The sequence below is a fragment of the Somniosus microcephalus genome, chromosome 2 (assembly GCF_052327205.1).
Source record: "Somniosus microcephalus isolate GS21.2 chromosome 2, FLI_Smic_1.0, whole genome shotgun sequence".
Taxonomy (NCBI): Eukaryota; Metazoa; Chordata; class Chondrichthyes; order Squaliformes; family Somniosidae; genus Somniosus; species Somniosus microcephalus.
Window position 1 is genome coordinate 389,417,082 of NC_140988.1, and position 16,163 is coordinate 389,433,244.

Here is a 16,163-nt window from a genome sequence, read left to right on the forward strand (position 1 = left end):
TGCATCTCTGTCTCAACTACTCCCTGACTGCAGTGAGAGCATATCCTGTCTTATCTTGGCAGCCTGGTCTGCCTGTGTCTGCCTTTTTCGATCGCTAGGCTATGTTCGCTAAGTCTGTACCTTGTCAAGGTTCTTCTCAGTTTGTTATCCTTTACCATGGTCAGGTAATCAGCTATGTTGTATTGTCTGTTTAGGGCCAAGTAGCAATTGAGTTTGCTTTGGGTTTTTGTTGTTTCTGCCCAATATGACAGATATTTTTCCTTTTGCTTAGCGACGATTGTGTTGGGTCGAATTCTTTGTGTTACCCTGTCACTGTCCTGGGACTGGTTATTGTTAGTATTGTTATTAGTTACTTTATTGAGTCCCAGGACTAGTTGACTGAGGGTATTCTTCTTTATGGTCAGCTCTTGGCATTTCAGGGCGTCGTAGTGATAGCATTGGGGGTTGCTCATTTGTAGGTGATTCCAAAATTTGGTGGCTCTTTTTTGGATAGTGATTATTAATGGGTATTGGCCTAGTTCCGCCCTGCATGCGTTGTTTACTGTTTTCCTTTGAGTCCGGAGGATACTTTTACAGAATTCCGCATGTAGGATCTCAATTGGGTGTTTGTCCCATTTTGCAAAATCTTGTTGTGTTAGTGGTCCCCAGACCTCACTGCCATAGAGTGCAATTGGTTCAATTACTGATTTGAAAATTTTGAGCCAAATGCTAATTGGGATTTCTATTTGGATTGATTTTTTGATGGCATAGAAAGCCCTTCTTGCTTTCTCTTTCAGTTCATTCACAGCCAGTTTGAAGTTTCCCGTAGAACTGATTTTTAAGCCCAAGTATGTGTAGTGAGTGGTTTGTTCAATTTTGGTTGTTCCTACTGTGAAATTTATTGTGGGTCCATGTTGTTTGGATCTTTGCTGGAACACAAGGACTTTGGTTTTTTGGGGATTTGTCAGGGCCCAAGTCTGGCAGTACGACTCCAGCAGGTCCAGATTCTGCTGTAGACCCTCCTTAGTTGGTGACAGCAGAACCAGGTCGTCGGCATAGAGGAGGAATTTAACCTTGGATTCATATAGGGTGAGGCCGGGTGCTGTAGATTGTTCAAGTAGTTTTGCCAATCCATTAATGTAAATATTAAAGAGTGTCAGTGAGATTGGCGAGCCCTGCGTCACCCCCCGCCCCTGTGGGAAGTATTTTGTTTGTTTGTCTCCAATTTTAACTGCACATTTATTGTTTGTATACATTGATTTAATTACATCATATGTTTTCCCTCCTACCCCGCTTTCGATAAGTTTCAGGAATAAACCGTCATGCCAGATGGAGTCGAAAGCCTTCTGGAAATCTACAAAGCATGCGTAGATTTTGCTTTTGTCATGGTGAACGTGTTTGTCAATTAGGGTCTGTAGGGTGAAGATATGATCGGATGTTCTATAGTTTGGCAGGAATCCAATTTGGCTTTTACTCAAGACATTGTGCTCTTCAAGGAAGTTTATAAGTCTTTTGTTTATGTTGCTACAGAATACCTTCCCCAGGTTACTGTTTACACAGATGCCTCGATAGTTGTTTGGGTCGATTTTGTCCCCACTTTTGTATATGGGTGTTATGAGTCCTTTGTTCCAGATGTCAGGGAAATAACCGACACTCAGAACCAAGTTGAAGAGTTTTAGGATAGCCAGTTTCAGTTTGTCGTCTGCGTGTTTAATCATCTCGTTTAGTATGCCGTCTGTCCCGCAAGCTTTTCCTGGTCGCAGGTCCTTGAGTTTTTCAAGAAGTTCTTTTTCTGTTATTATGGCGTCTAGCGGGTTTTGGTTATCTTTTATGGCCATTTCAAGCTTTTCTAGTTTTTTGCGTATTTGGTGTTGCTCTGGTCTTAGTGTGTTTTTCTGGTATAATTTTTCAAAGTGGTTTACCCATGTGTCCCCATTTTGAATGGACAAATCGTCGTGTTGTTTTTTGTGTAGTGTTTTCAAGTTGTCCCAGAAACAATTCGACTCAATGGATTCCTCCATGGAGCTGAGTGTATTCTTAATAAATTGCTCTTTTTTGGTCCTGAGTGTGTTTCTGTATTGTGTTAGCGTCTGACAATAAGTAAGGCGTAATTCCTCGTTTTCTGGATGTCTGTGTTTTTGGTTTGATAGTTTTCTAAGTTTTTTCCTCATGTTATGGCAATCATGGTCAAACCATTTTTCATAGTTTTTTGTTTTGGGTTTGTTCTTGCGAGCTTTCAAGTTTGCATTTGTTGCCAAATTATCAAAAATATTGTTTAGTTTACTAACTGCCCGGTTTACGCCTTCTTTATTGTGAGTGTATATGTTATCCAGAAAGGTGTCTAAGAGAGCTTGAGTTGATGCATTGCTAATTGTTTTCTGGTATTTTTCCGTGTCCTTTTTGGCCCATCTGTACGATTTTTTGGTGTTGTACAGTTTACTGGGTTGTGTTTCTATGTTGTTTGTTTCTGTCTTTTTGAGAAACATAGTAATTTGGCTGTGATCTGACAGTGTTGTTTGTAGTTTGACTGTGAATGCTCTGAAAGAGGATGGGTCCAAGTCTGTAATCATATAGTCTACTGTGCTGCAGCCAAGAGGTGAGCAGTAGGTCGATCTTCCTAGGAGGTCTCCTATGAACCTACCACTGACAATGTACAGACCCAGGTTTCGACAGAGCTGTAGTAGCTGTTTACCGTTGGTATTTGACTGCTTGTCGCAGTTATGCCTGTATGGAAGGGAAGGGATGTCACCCACCCCAGATATACCCCCACCTCAGATATACCCCGTGCACCAGATATACCCCGCGCACCAGATGCACCTTGCACCCCAGATATACCCCGCGCCCCAGATATACCCTGCGCCAGATATACCCTGCGCCCCAGATATACCCCCACCCCAGATATACCCACACCCCAGATATACCCCCGTGCCCCAGATATACCCCGCGCCCCAGATATACCCCCACCCCAGATATTCCCCGCACCCCAGATATACCCCCACCCCAGATATACCCACCCCAGGTATACCCCCACTCCAGATATACCCCCACCCCAGATATAGCCCCCACCCCAGATATAGCCCCACCCCAGATATGCCCCCAACCACAGATAAACCCCCACCCCAGATATACCCCCACCCCAGATATACCCCCACCCAAAATATACCCCCATCCAAGATTTACCCCGCACCCCAGATATACCCCCACCCCAGATATTCCCCCACCCCAGATATACCCCCACCGCAGATATGCCCCGTGGCCCAGATATACACCGACCCCAGATATACCCCCACCCCAGATATACCACCACCCCAGATATACCCCGCTCCCCAGATATACCCCCACCCCAGATATACCCTCACCCCAGATACACCCCCTCCCCAGATATACCCCCACCCCAGATATACCCTCACCCCAGATACACCCCCTCCCCAGATATACCCTCACCCCAGATACACCCCCAACCCAGATATACCCCGCGTCCCAGATATACACCCACCCCAGATAGAACCCCACCCCAGGTAGAACCCCACCCCAGGTAGAACCCCACCCCAGATATACACCTACCCCAGATATACCCCCCACCCCAGATATACCCCCACCCCAGATATACCGTGTCCCAGATATACCCCACCCCAGATATTCCCCCCGACCCAGATATACCAGAAACCCCAGATATACCCCACCCCAGATATACCCCCACCACAGATATACCCCCCACCCCAGATATACCCCCACCCCAGATATACCCCCTCCCAAGATATACCCCCACCCAAGATATACCCCCACCCAAGATATACCCCCACCCAAGATATACCCCCACCCAAGATATACCCCCACCCAAGATATACCCCCACCCAAGATTTACCCCCACCCAAGATTTACCCCGCACCCCAGATATACCCCGCGCCCCAGATATACCCCGCGCCCTAGATATAACCCCCACCCCAGATATACCCCCACCCCAGATATACCCCGCGCCCTAGATATAACCCCCACCCCAGATATACCCCCACCCCAGATATACCCCCACCCCAGATATTCCCCAGATATACCCCCACCCCAGATATACACCGACCCCAGATATACACCGACCCCAGATATACACCGACCCCAGATATACACCGACCCCAGATACACCCTCACCCCAGATATACCCCCACCCCAGATATACCCTCACCCCAGATACACCCCCAACCCAGATATACCCCACGTCCCAGATATACACCCACCCCAGATAGAACCGCACCCCAGATAGAACCCCACCCCAGATATACCCCCACCTCAGATATACACCTACCCCAGATATACCCCCCACCCCAGATATACCCCCACCCCAGATATACACCTACCCCAGATATACCCCCCACCCCAGATATACCCCCCACCTCAGATATACACCAACCCCAGATATACCCCATGTCGCAGATATACCGCCACCCGAGATATACCCCACCCCAGATATACCCCCACCCAAGATATACCCCACCAGATATTACCCTCACCCCAGATATACCCGCGCCCCAGATATACCCTCCGACCCAGATATTCCCCCAACACAGATATACCCCAACCCAGATATACCCCCACCGCAGATATTCCCCCCACCCCAGATATACCCCCACCCCAGATACACCACCAACCAAAATATACCCCACCCAAGATATACCCCCACCCAAGATTTACCCCGCACCCCATATATACCCCACCCCAGATATACCCCGCGCCCTAGATATAACCCCACCCCAGATGTACCCCCACCCGATATTCCCCCATCCCAGATATACCCCCACCCCAGATATACCCCGCGCCCCAGATATACCCCGCGCCCCAGATATACCCCCACCCCAGATATACCCCCACCCCAGATATACCCCCACCCCAGATATACCCCCACCCCAGATATACCCCCACCCCAGATATACCCCCACCCCAGATATACCCCCACCCCAGATATACCCCGCGCCCTAGATATAACCCCACCCCAGATGTACCCCCACCCCAGATATTCCCCCATCCCAGATATACCCCCACCCCAGATATACCCCGTGCCCCAGATATACACCGACCCCAGATATACCCCGCGCCCCAGATATACCCCCACCCCAGATATACCCCCACCCCAGATATATCACCACCCCAGATATACCCCACTCCCCAGATATACCCCCACCCCAGATATACCCCCACTCCAGATATACCCCCACCCCAGATATACCCCGCTCCCCAGATATACCCCGTGTCCCAGATATACCCCCACCACAGATATACCCCGACCCCAGATATACCCCACACCCCAGATATACCCCCACCCGATATACACCGCACCCTAGATATACCCCCACCCCAGATATACCCACACCCCAGATATACCCCCACCCCAGATATAACTCCACCCCAGATATACCCCAACCCCAGATATACCCCAACCCCAGATATACCCCCGCCCGCAAGATATACCCCCAGATATACCCCCCATCCCAGATATACCCCGTGCCCCAGATATACCCCCCGCGCCCCAGATATACCCCCACCCCAGATATACCCCCACCCCAGATATACCCCGTGCCCCAGATATACACCCACCCAGGATATACCCCCACCACAGATATACAATTTACAATTTAAATCGCTTTATTGGCATGATAAGTCACATCTTATGTTGCCAAAGCATCAAAATACATTTATGGTTTAGCACATAAACGCAGTTCTATTCATACAGTGTATAAACAGGTATATCCCTGAGTGTATAAACATACATTCGCATTGTCTATATATATTTTTTTCTTAGTTTACTGGTTGTCCCTCTGTTCATGGCAAGCTGTAACATAGTGCGCCGCCAGTGTTATACAGCTTCTCTCCTCTCCCAGTAGGAATGGGAGTTTTTGGTTGTCATTCAGATTTCTGAAATCAGGGCATATTTGTGAGAATTTTTGGTAGAAATTCTCCCTGATGCCCTGATATTTTCCACAAGCTGTGAGGAAGTGCATCTCTGTCTCCACCACTCCCTGACTGCAGTGAGAGCATATCCTGTCCTCTCTTGGCAGCCTGGTCTGCCTGTGTCTGCCTTTTTCGATCGCTAGGCTATGTTCGCTAAGTCTGTACCTTGTCAAGGTTCTTCTCAGTTTGTTATCCTTTACCATGGTCAGGTAATCAGCTATGTTGTATTGTCTGTTTAGGGCCAAGTAGCAATTGAGTTTGCTTTGGGTTTTTGTTGTTTCTGCCCAATATGTCAGATATTTTTCCTTTTGCTTAGCGACGATTGTGTTGGGTCGAATTCTTTGTGTTACCCTGTCACTGTCCTGGGGCTGGTTATTGTTAGTATTGTTAGTAGTTACTTCACTGAGTCCCAGGACTAATTGACTGAGGGTATTCTTCTTTATGGTCAGCTCTTGGCATTTCAGGGCGTCGTAGTGATAGCATTGGGGATTGCTCATTTGTAGGTGATTCCAAAATTTGGTGGCTCTTTTTTGGATATACCCCCACCCAAGATATACCCCCACCCCGCATATACCCCCACCCCGCATATACCCCTACCCCGGATATACCCCCACCCCAGATATACCCCCACCCTGGATATACCCCCACCCCGGATATACCCCCACCCCAGATATACCCCGTACCCCAGATATACACCCACCCAGGATACACCCCCACCGCAGATATACCCCCACCCCAGATATTCCCCCACCCCGCATATACCCCCACCCCGCATATACCCCCACCCTGGATATACCCCACACCCCAAATAGACACCAAACACCAAATATACCCCAAATGCAAAATATACCCCAAACATACCCCGCACCCCAAATATACCCCAAACAAAGCCCAAACCCCAACTATACCCCACAACCTAAATATACCCCACATCCCAAATATACCCTAACCCCAAATATACCCCACACCCCAAATATACCCCACAACCCAAATATATCCCAACCCCAAATATACTCCAAACCCCAAATATACCCCACACCCCAAATATACCCCAAACCCCAAATATACCCCAAACCCCAAATATACCCACACCCCAAATATACCCCACACCCCAAATATACCCCAAACCCCAAATATCCCCACACCCCAAATATACCCCACACCCCAAATATACCCCACACCCCAAATATAACCCAACCCCAAATATACCCCACCCCCCAAATATACCACGCCCTCCAAATATACCCCACACCCCAAATATACCCCAACACCGCAAATATACCCCACACACCAAATTTACACCACAATCCCCAAATATACCCCACACCCCAAATATACACCACCCTCCAAATATACCCCAACTCCAAATATACTCCAAACACCAAATAAACCCCACACCCCAAATATACCCCACACCCCAAATATACCCCACATCCCAAATATACCAACCCCAAATATACTCCAAACCCCAAATATACCCCACACACCAAACCCAAAATATACCCCAAACCCCCAAAATACCCACACCCCAAATATACCCCACACCCCAAATATACCCCAAACCCCAAATATACCGCACACCCCAAATATACCGCACACCCCAAATATACCCACACCCCAAATATACCCCACACCCCAAATATACCCCACACCCCAAATATACCCCACACCCCAAATATAACCCAACCCCAAATATATCCCACACCCCAAATATACCACGCCTTCCAAATATACCCCACACCCCAAATATACCCCAACACCGCAAATATACCCTACACACCAAATTTATACCCCAATCCCCAAATATACCCCACATCCCAAATATACCCCAAACCCCAAATATATCCGGCACCCCAAATATACCCAACACCCCAAATATACCCCACACCGCAAATTTACCCCAAACCCCAAATATACCCCACACCCCAAAAATACCCGCATCCCAAATATACCCCACACCCCAAATATACCCCACACCCCAAATAGACACCAAACCCCAAATATTCCCCAAACCCCAAATATACCCCAATCCCAAATATACCCCAACCCCAAATACTCCCAAACCCCAAATATACCCCACACCCCAAATATACCCCAACCCCAAATATACCCCACACCCCAAGTATACCCCACACCCCAAGTATACCCCACACCCCAAATATACCCCACACCCCAAATATACCCCACACCCCAAATATACCCCACACCCCAAATATACCCCACACCCCAAATATACCCCACACCCCAAATATACCCCAAACCCTAAATATACCCCACACTCCAAATATACCCCACACCCCAAATATGCCCCAAACCCCAAATGTACCCAAAACCCCAATATACCCCGCATCCAAAATATACCCCACACCCCAAATATACACCAGACCCCAAATATACCCCGCACCCCAAATATACCCCACACCCCAAATAAACCCCAAACCCCAACTATACCCCACACTCCAAATATACCCCAAATAAACCCCAAACCCCAAATATACCCACACCCCAAATATACCCCACACCCCAAATAAACCCCAAATATACCCCACACCCCAAGTATACCCACACCCCAAATATACCCCACACCCCAAATATACACCAAACCCCAAATATACCCCGCACCCCAAATATACCCCGCACCCCAAATATAGCCAACACCCCAAATATACCCTAAACCCCAAATATACCCCAAACCCAAATGTAGCCCCAGCCTATAGCACGGTGGCATAGTGGTTAGCACTGTTGCTTCACAGCGCCAGGGACCCGGGTTCAAATCTGGCCTCGGGTGACTGTCTGTGTGGAGTTTGCACATTCTCCCCGTGTTTGCGTGGGTTTTCTCCGGGTGCTCCGGTTTCCTCCCACAGTCCAAAGATGTGCGGGTTAGGTTGATTGGCCATGATAAAAATTGGCCCTTAGTGTTAGGGGGGATTAAATACGTGGGGTTACGGGGATAGGGCTTGGGTGGGATGGCTGTCGGTGTAGGGACCAGGTGCTAGGGTTTGGATGATCAGCCATGATCTCGTTGAATGGCGGAGCAGGCTCGAAGGGCCGAATGGCCTACTCCTGCTCCTATCTTCTATGTTTCTATGTTTCTATACCCCGCACCCCAAATATACCCCAAACCCAAATATAGCCCCAACCTCAAATATACCCCGCACCCCAAATATACCCCGCACCCCAAATATACCCAAACCCCAAATATACACCAAACCCCAAATATACCCCACACCCCAAATATAAGCCACACCCCAAATATAAGCCACACCCCAAATATACCCCAAACCCAAATATAGCCCCAACCTCAAATATACCCCGCACCCCAAATATACCCCACACCCCAAATATACCCCACACCCCAAATATACATCAAACCCCATATAAGCCACACCCCAAATATACCCAAACCCCAAATATACCCCAGACCCCAAATATACAGCAAACCCAAAATATACCCCACACCCCAAATATACCCCACAGTCCAAATATACCCACACCCCAAATAGATGCCAAACCCCAAATATACCCAAACCCCAAATATACACCAAACCCCAAATATACCCCCCACCCCCATATATCCCACCCCCAGATATACCCCCCACCCCCAAATATATCCCCCACCCCCAAATATACCCCCCACGCCCAAATATACCCCACACCCCAAATATACCCCCCACCCCGAAATATACCCCCCACCCCCAAATATACACCCCACCCCAATATATCCCACCCCCAAATATACCCCCCACGATCCCAAATATACCCCCAAATATACCCCCCACCCCAAATATATCCCACCCCCAAATATACCCCACCCCAAATCCCGCGAAAAGTCTGTGAGCAGCTGACTGTGAGGTGAATGGCGACTGCCATTCCTTTGCCACTGACCGCAAAATCCGGGCCAGAGTTAACATTTCAGGTCAATGAGTTTTACTCTAGTTCTGACGAAGGGTCATCGACCTGAAACATTAACTCTGTTTCTCTCTCCATGGATGCTCCCTGACCTGCTGAGTATTTCCAGAATTTTCTGTTTCTATTTCAGATTTCCAGCATCCGCGGGATTTCGTGTTTTGTGTGATTGTATGAACAGGGTGTTTGGAACCTTCAATGAATGAAGGAACTTGCTCTTCAGACTGTACGACATTGTTGAAATGAATTTCTCTGAGGGGGAGTTGGCTGGGGACATGTGAGTTTGTACAATGGAATCTTACACCGTAATTCCAGGTTTAATGGCCCCTTCACTCTGTTCACCAACCTGATCCGAATACCCCTCCGGTCACAGCCTCTGTTGCGTTGATGTATCCAAGACTGCGACAAACAACATGAGCGTCAGTGATGTCCCAGTTATCATCACACACCGTCCCCCACTCTCCATTGTAGTAAACTTCCACTCGACCCTCACTGGGCAACTGGCCGCCAGACAGTCTCAGCTTTCCATACTCCACCCCTGGGGAAAGAAGCACATCACATGTAAGGGCAGGCTCAGGACCCCTCTCCCCATTACTGGACCAGACCAGGAGAATCTGATCCCAACCAGACCAGGAGCATCTGATCCCAGACCAGGAGCATCTGATCCCAGACCAGACCAGGAGCATCTGATCCCAGACCAGACCAGGAGCACCTGATCCAGACCAGACCAGGAGCACCTGATCCCAGACCAGACCAGGAGCACCTGATCCAGACCAGACCAGGAGCATCTGATCCCAGACCAGACCAGGAGCATCTGATCCCAGACCAGACCAGGAGCATCTGATCCAGACCAGACCAGGAGCACCTGATCCCAGACCAGACCAGGAGCATCTGATCCCAGACCAGACCAGGAGCATCTGATCCCAGACCAGACCAGGAGCATCTGATCCCAGACCAGACCAGGAGCATCTGATCCCAGGCCAGACCAGGAGCATCTGATCCAGACCAGCCCAGGAGCACCTGATCCCAGACCAGATCAGGAGCATCTGACCCAGACCAGACCAGGAGCATCTGATCCCAGACCAGACCAGGAGCATCTGATCCAAGACCAGACCAGGAGCATCTGATCCCAGACCAGACCAGGAGAATCTGATCCCAACCAGACCAGGAGCATCTGATCCCAGACCAGACCAGGAGCATCTGATCCCAGACCAGACCAGGAGAATCTGATCCCAGACCAGACCAGGAGCATCTGATCCAAGACCAGACCAGGAGGACCTGATCCCAGACCAGACCAGGAGCATCTGATCCCGGACCAGACCAGGAGCAAGAAAGATAGGCGGTTCTGCAGCCGCAGACGTGACTCCAGGATGGTATGTTGCCTCCTTGGTACCAGAGTCAAGGATGTCACTGAGTGGCTGCAGGACATTCTGAAGGGGGAGGGTGAACAGCCAGAGGTCGTGGTCCATATCGGTACCAACGACATAGGTAGAAAAAGGGATGAGGTCCCGCAGTCAGATTTTAGGGAGCTAGGAAAGAGATTAAAAAGCATGTCCACAAAGGTAGTAATCTCTGGATTACTCCCGGTGCCACGAGCTAGTGATTATGGAAATAAGAGGATAGAGCAGATGAAAGCGTGGCTGGAGAGATGGTGCAGGAGGGAGGGCTTTAGATTCCTGGGTCTTTGGGGCCAGTTCTGGGGAGGTGAGACCTGTACAGGCCAGATGGGTTGTACCTCAACGGGGCCGGAACCAATATCCTCGTGGGGGCTTTGCTAGTGCTGTTGGGGAGGGTTTAAACTAATTTGGCAGGAGGGTGGGAACCAGGATGTAACATTAGAAAGGAGAAACAAGGTGCATAAAGGATTGGGAGAGACAGATAGCAATAGAGTAAGAAATAGTAAGATATTAGGTGGGGTCAGACTAAAAGAATACAAGAAGGTCTAAGATTGGCTTACAGTGCATGTGTGTGAATGCACGGAATGTGGTAAACAAGGTAAGTGAGCTGCAGGCGCGAATAGACACATGGGAATATGATGTCACGGCTCAAAAAAGGAGAGGATTGGGTACTAAATATTCCTGGATATAGGGTGTTCAGGAAAGATAGGGAAGGAAAGAAAGGAGGTGGGGTAGCAGCATTGGTTAAGGAGAATATTACAGTGCTGGAGAGAGAGGATGTCCTGGAGGGGTCAAGCACAGAATCTATCTGGTTAGAGGTGAGAAATAATAGTGGTGCCATTAAACTACTGGGTGTATTCTATAGACCACCAACTAGTGGGAAGGATATAGAGGAGCAAATTTGCAGAAAAATTACAGAGAGGTGCAGGAACTATAGAGTAGTGATAATGGGGGACTTCAACTATCCTAATATAGACTGGGATAGTAATAGTGTAAAGGGCAGAGAGGGGGAAGAATTTCTGAAGTGTGTTCAGGAGAACTTTCTTGTATGTTTCCAGCCCAACAAGGGAGGAGGCATTGCTGGATCAGGTTCTGGGGAATGAGATGGGTCAAGTGGAGCAAGTGTCAGTCGGGGAACATGTAGGGAACAGTGATCATAGTATCATAAGGTTTAGACTATCTATGGAAAAGGACAGGGAGCAATCTGGAGTAAAACAACTTAATTGGAGGAAGTCCAATTTCAGTGAGTTGAGAATGGACCTGGCCCGGGTAAATTGGAATCAAAGATTGGCAGGCAAAACTGTAATTGAACAATGGGCTGCCTTTAAAGAGGCGATGGTTCGGGTACAGTCAAGGTACAGCCAGACAGCCAGACAGAGTGAATACACACGCTGAAGATGGGCTGCTGAATTTTTAGTGTTTTTAGTGTTTAAAGTGGGGAAAAAAAAGGTTCATTTCAAGTTTAAAAAGGTTTTAAAGTTAAATTTAGTTCTAGTTAAGTTAGTTTAGTTTGTTTAGTTAAGTTTAAGTTTAGTTTAGTCTAGATTAAGTAAGGAAGGAAAAGACCACCAAAGGAAAAAAAACCAGAGGAAACTAGAAAAAAAAAGCCAAAGAAAAAAAAAAGAAATAAGGGAAAAAAAAAAACAAACGGGGCCACAGCAGCAGCAGAAGCAAGGTGACTCGGCCGCATCGGGAACCGAGGCGCGAAGGCCGCACGGAGACGCAGCGGCAGCCGGAGCGAGGAGACTCGGGGAGGCCGCTTCGGGAAACGAGGCGAATCGGGGAGGCCGCACGGAGACGCAGCGGCAGCCGGAACGAGGTGACTCGGGGAGCCCGAGCGGCGAACGAGACACGGCCCGATCGGCGGCCGCAGTCCAGCACCCGAGCGACGACCGCAGTCCAGCACCCGAGCGACGGCCGCAGTCCAGCACCCGAGCGACGACCGCAGTCCAGCACCCGAACGGCGAACGAGGCACAACCCGAGCGGCGGCTGGGCTAGAAAGCCCGGGAAAGGCCCGAGGAGCCAGGCCCAGAGACCTCTGAGGAGAAGGGGAGCAACCAGAAGGCTTCCAGAAGCAAACCAAGACTGTGAGTACAGGGCCCAGGGAGGGAGACTGAAGCCAGGGAAAGGCCCGAGGAGCCAGGCCGAGACAGAGGCACAGAGACCTCTGAGGGGGAGGGGAACAGCCCGAAGGCACCGGGAAACAGCGGCTCACAGACCCAGACCTGAGAAGGGTGAACCCAGAAGCCGAGGCCCAGGGACCACGGGGTCGGAGAGGGGGACCGGGAAAGCTCGCGAACAGGGAGAGGGAAACACCAAACCCGGGGCCCCAGAAAAGCTTATTCTAAGATCAACAATACTTTACCAAAAATGAGCGAATCAGAAGATCCACAACAGCCCCGCTTCCAGATTCCCCCCAACACTGCAAAAAAAGCTATAAAAGCGATCAAGCATGAGCAGATGAGAGAAAAACCAGAAACACTTTTTGCTGACTGTTACAACAATGGGACAAAAAGTAACCTCATTTTCTACTCAGATCAGCCAGTGGCTTGGATCACAGCAATAAAATCACACTATACCAATGTTAAGCTAGAAAATACCGCAAATGGGTCCATAATGAAAATTAACACACCAGGAGACAGTTCAACTACGACGGTCAACGCGTACAATACCGGGACAATATTAGTGCAAGGCAACCTCGACAAATTTGCAACGGCCTTCAGGACACTGAAAAAATTAACTAAGGGGGGAAGGAACAGCCCCAGAGTGGCCCGCACTCCCCCCAACATTGACAACTTACCAGGAGAAAATCTGCCTGGTCAGGAGGTGAACGAGCCACACAGTTCAAACCAGACACTAACCCCGGGGAACCACAGCCACACGATACAACTGACAAACACCAGCATAACTACCAGGGAGGAAGCCACACATAGTCCCCCTACCATTCCCAGCTCACCAAGAGAAGAGCAGCATAGCCAGGAAGTGAGTGAGCCCTCCAGGGCCGACCAGCCTAGCCAGGAAGTGAGTGAGCCTACCAGGGCCGACCAGACACATACCCCGGGATCACACAGCCAGATACAACCAAAAGATAAATTTAATCAATTAGAGATAGAGATGGTTAAACTTAGAGAGGACTTCCTCAAAATGAATGACAATCAAAATCAGGAGAGGGAGAGACACAAGAGAGAGCTGAAGCTACTTGAGAACCAGGTGAATCTACTTAGGAATCAGGTGAAAGAGCTGCAGGAAAAAGAAGAGAGCCATAGAGGAGAGAAAACACCATTAGACCAGCAACCAGAGGCTAGAGATAAGACAAGACAGAGCCGGACGGAACGGCTGCACTCCCACACGGAACAAAAGCAACAGACACACAATACAAGGGGTGCCACACAGAGCGACCAGCATACTGATTCGCAATCTTCCCCCACCACCGTGGAACCACAAGCGAGCTGCTCACAAGAGATACGCACACACCAGACACCCCAGCCCAGCACACACACTATGAGTCCAAGCGAAAGCCACCAGACAGTAAACACAAACAAGGCTGACGTCGTAATACTCATAGACTCAAATGGGAAATTTCTATGGGAGAAAAAGCTATTCCCTAGAAGTAAAGTAGAAAAGATCTGGTGCCCAACAACAAACAGAGCCATGGGATGGCTGACCAAAGCCAGATTAGGCTCCCCCCAACACATAATAATACACACGGGCACAAATGACCTAAAGACCCAACAGAAAGAAGTAGCAACATCGCTCAGAGCAATGATTAGGAAAGCAAGCAGTACATTTCCAAACACTAGAATCACTGTTTCCACAATATTGCCGAGAACAGACTTCAACAACAACACAATTCATGAGATAAATGCCAGCATAGCAAGAGACTGCGAATCAAACCACAACGTACACCTGGCCCAACACCCCACCCTCGATGAGGAATGTCTTTACGACCACGTCCACATCCAAAGGCAAAGAATATCGATCCTTGCTAAAGCCCTGAAGGACGTCGCTTTTAACCGGGTCCATACCCAGACTCCAAGAGGACCCCCCCCCGACCACCAGAGATCAGCGGGGTACATATCAGGAACACTACAAGGACCACCAACACACCAACCGAGACCAGAGAGGATCCCCATGCAAAACAACAATGTCAGACCTGCACCACTCCTGTCCCACAGGGGAATAGGACTGCTCCCAGCCAGACAGAGGGAGAGATGCACAGGACGTACGCAATACCTCAGACAGAAACAATCCATTAAGAGACAATAAGCAGATGTGCAGCAGCATCTACTTCCGCCTTATGGATCAAGGACTAATTAATAGAAAGAACTGTAACCAAATTGTATTAACTTTTGTAGACAACTGATGTGATCTTTTTTTTCCCACACTTAGACACGACAAACACGTACCACTCTTTAACCTATCATAGTAAAAGATCAAACTTAACATGAAATCCTTATATATTTCGACCTGGAATATCCAAGGTCTACGCTCTTCACTGCGAGAAGTGAAAAGTAGGACCCCAGAGTTCATAGATGAAACTAAAGACCTAGATATTATCATTTTACAGGAAACTTGGTATAAAGGAAAAGGACACACTGGCTGTCCCCAAGGGTACACTGAGCTGGTGGTGCCCTCCAATAAATTACCAAGTGTAACCCAAGGCAGAGACTCCGGAGGCATACTGATCTGGTTTAAAACAGAACTTAAGAATTACATCAAATTTATAAAAAAGGGCGAAAACCATATGTGGCTCAAACTTGAGAGGGAGATTATCTCAAACACCCAAGATGTTTACATTTGCGCACTTTATATCCCTCCAATCGATTCCCCGTACTTTAAAGAGGACACCTTCTCCAACATGGAGGGGGAAATTATCCAATACCAGGCCCAGGGGAACGTGTTGATCTGTGGGGACCTCAATTCAAGAACGGGCGAAGAACCAG

At 48.8% G+C, this 16,163-nt stretch overlaps 1 protein-coding gene across 1 annotated transcript in view; it reads right to left on the reverse strand.

The window, feature by feature from the left end:
• The window catches only part of LOC147123864 (galectin-3-binding protein-like), a 54,133-nt gene that overhangs the window by 31,170 nt on the left and 6,800 nt on the right, over positions 1-16,163 (reverse strand). The window contains exon 3 of the mRNA XM_085967544.1: positions 10,169-10,360. Within this exon, the coding sequence (XP_085823670.1) occupies positions 10,169-10,360 (192 nt within the window). The remainder of the gene's footprint in view (positions 1-10,168; positions 10,361-16,163) is intronic.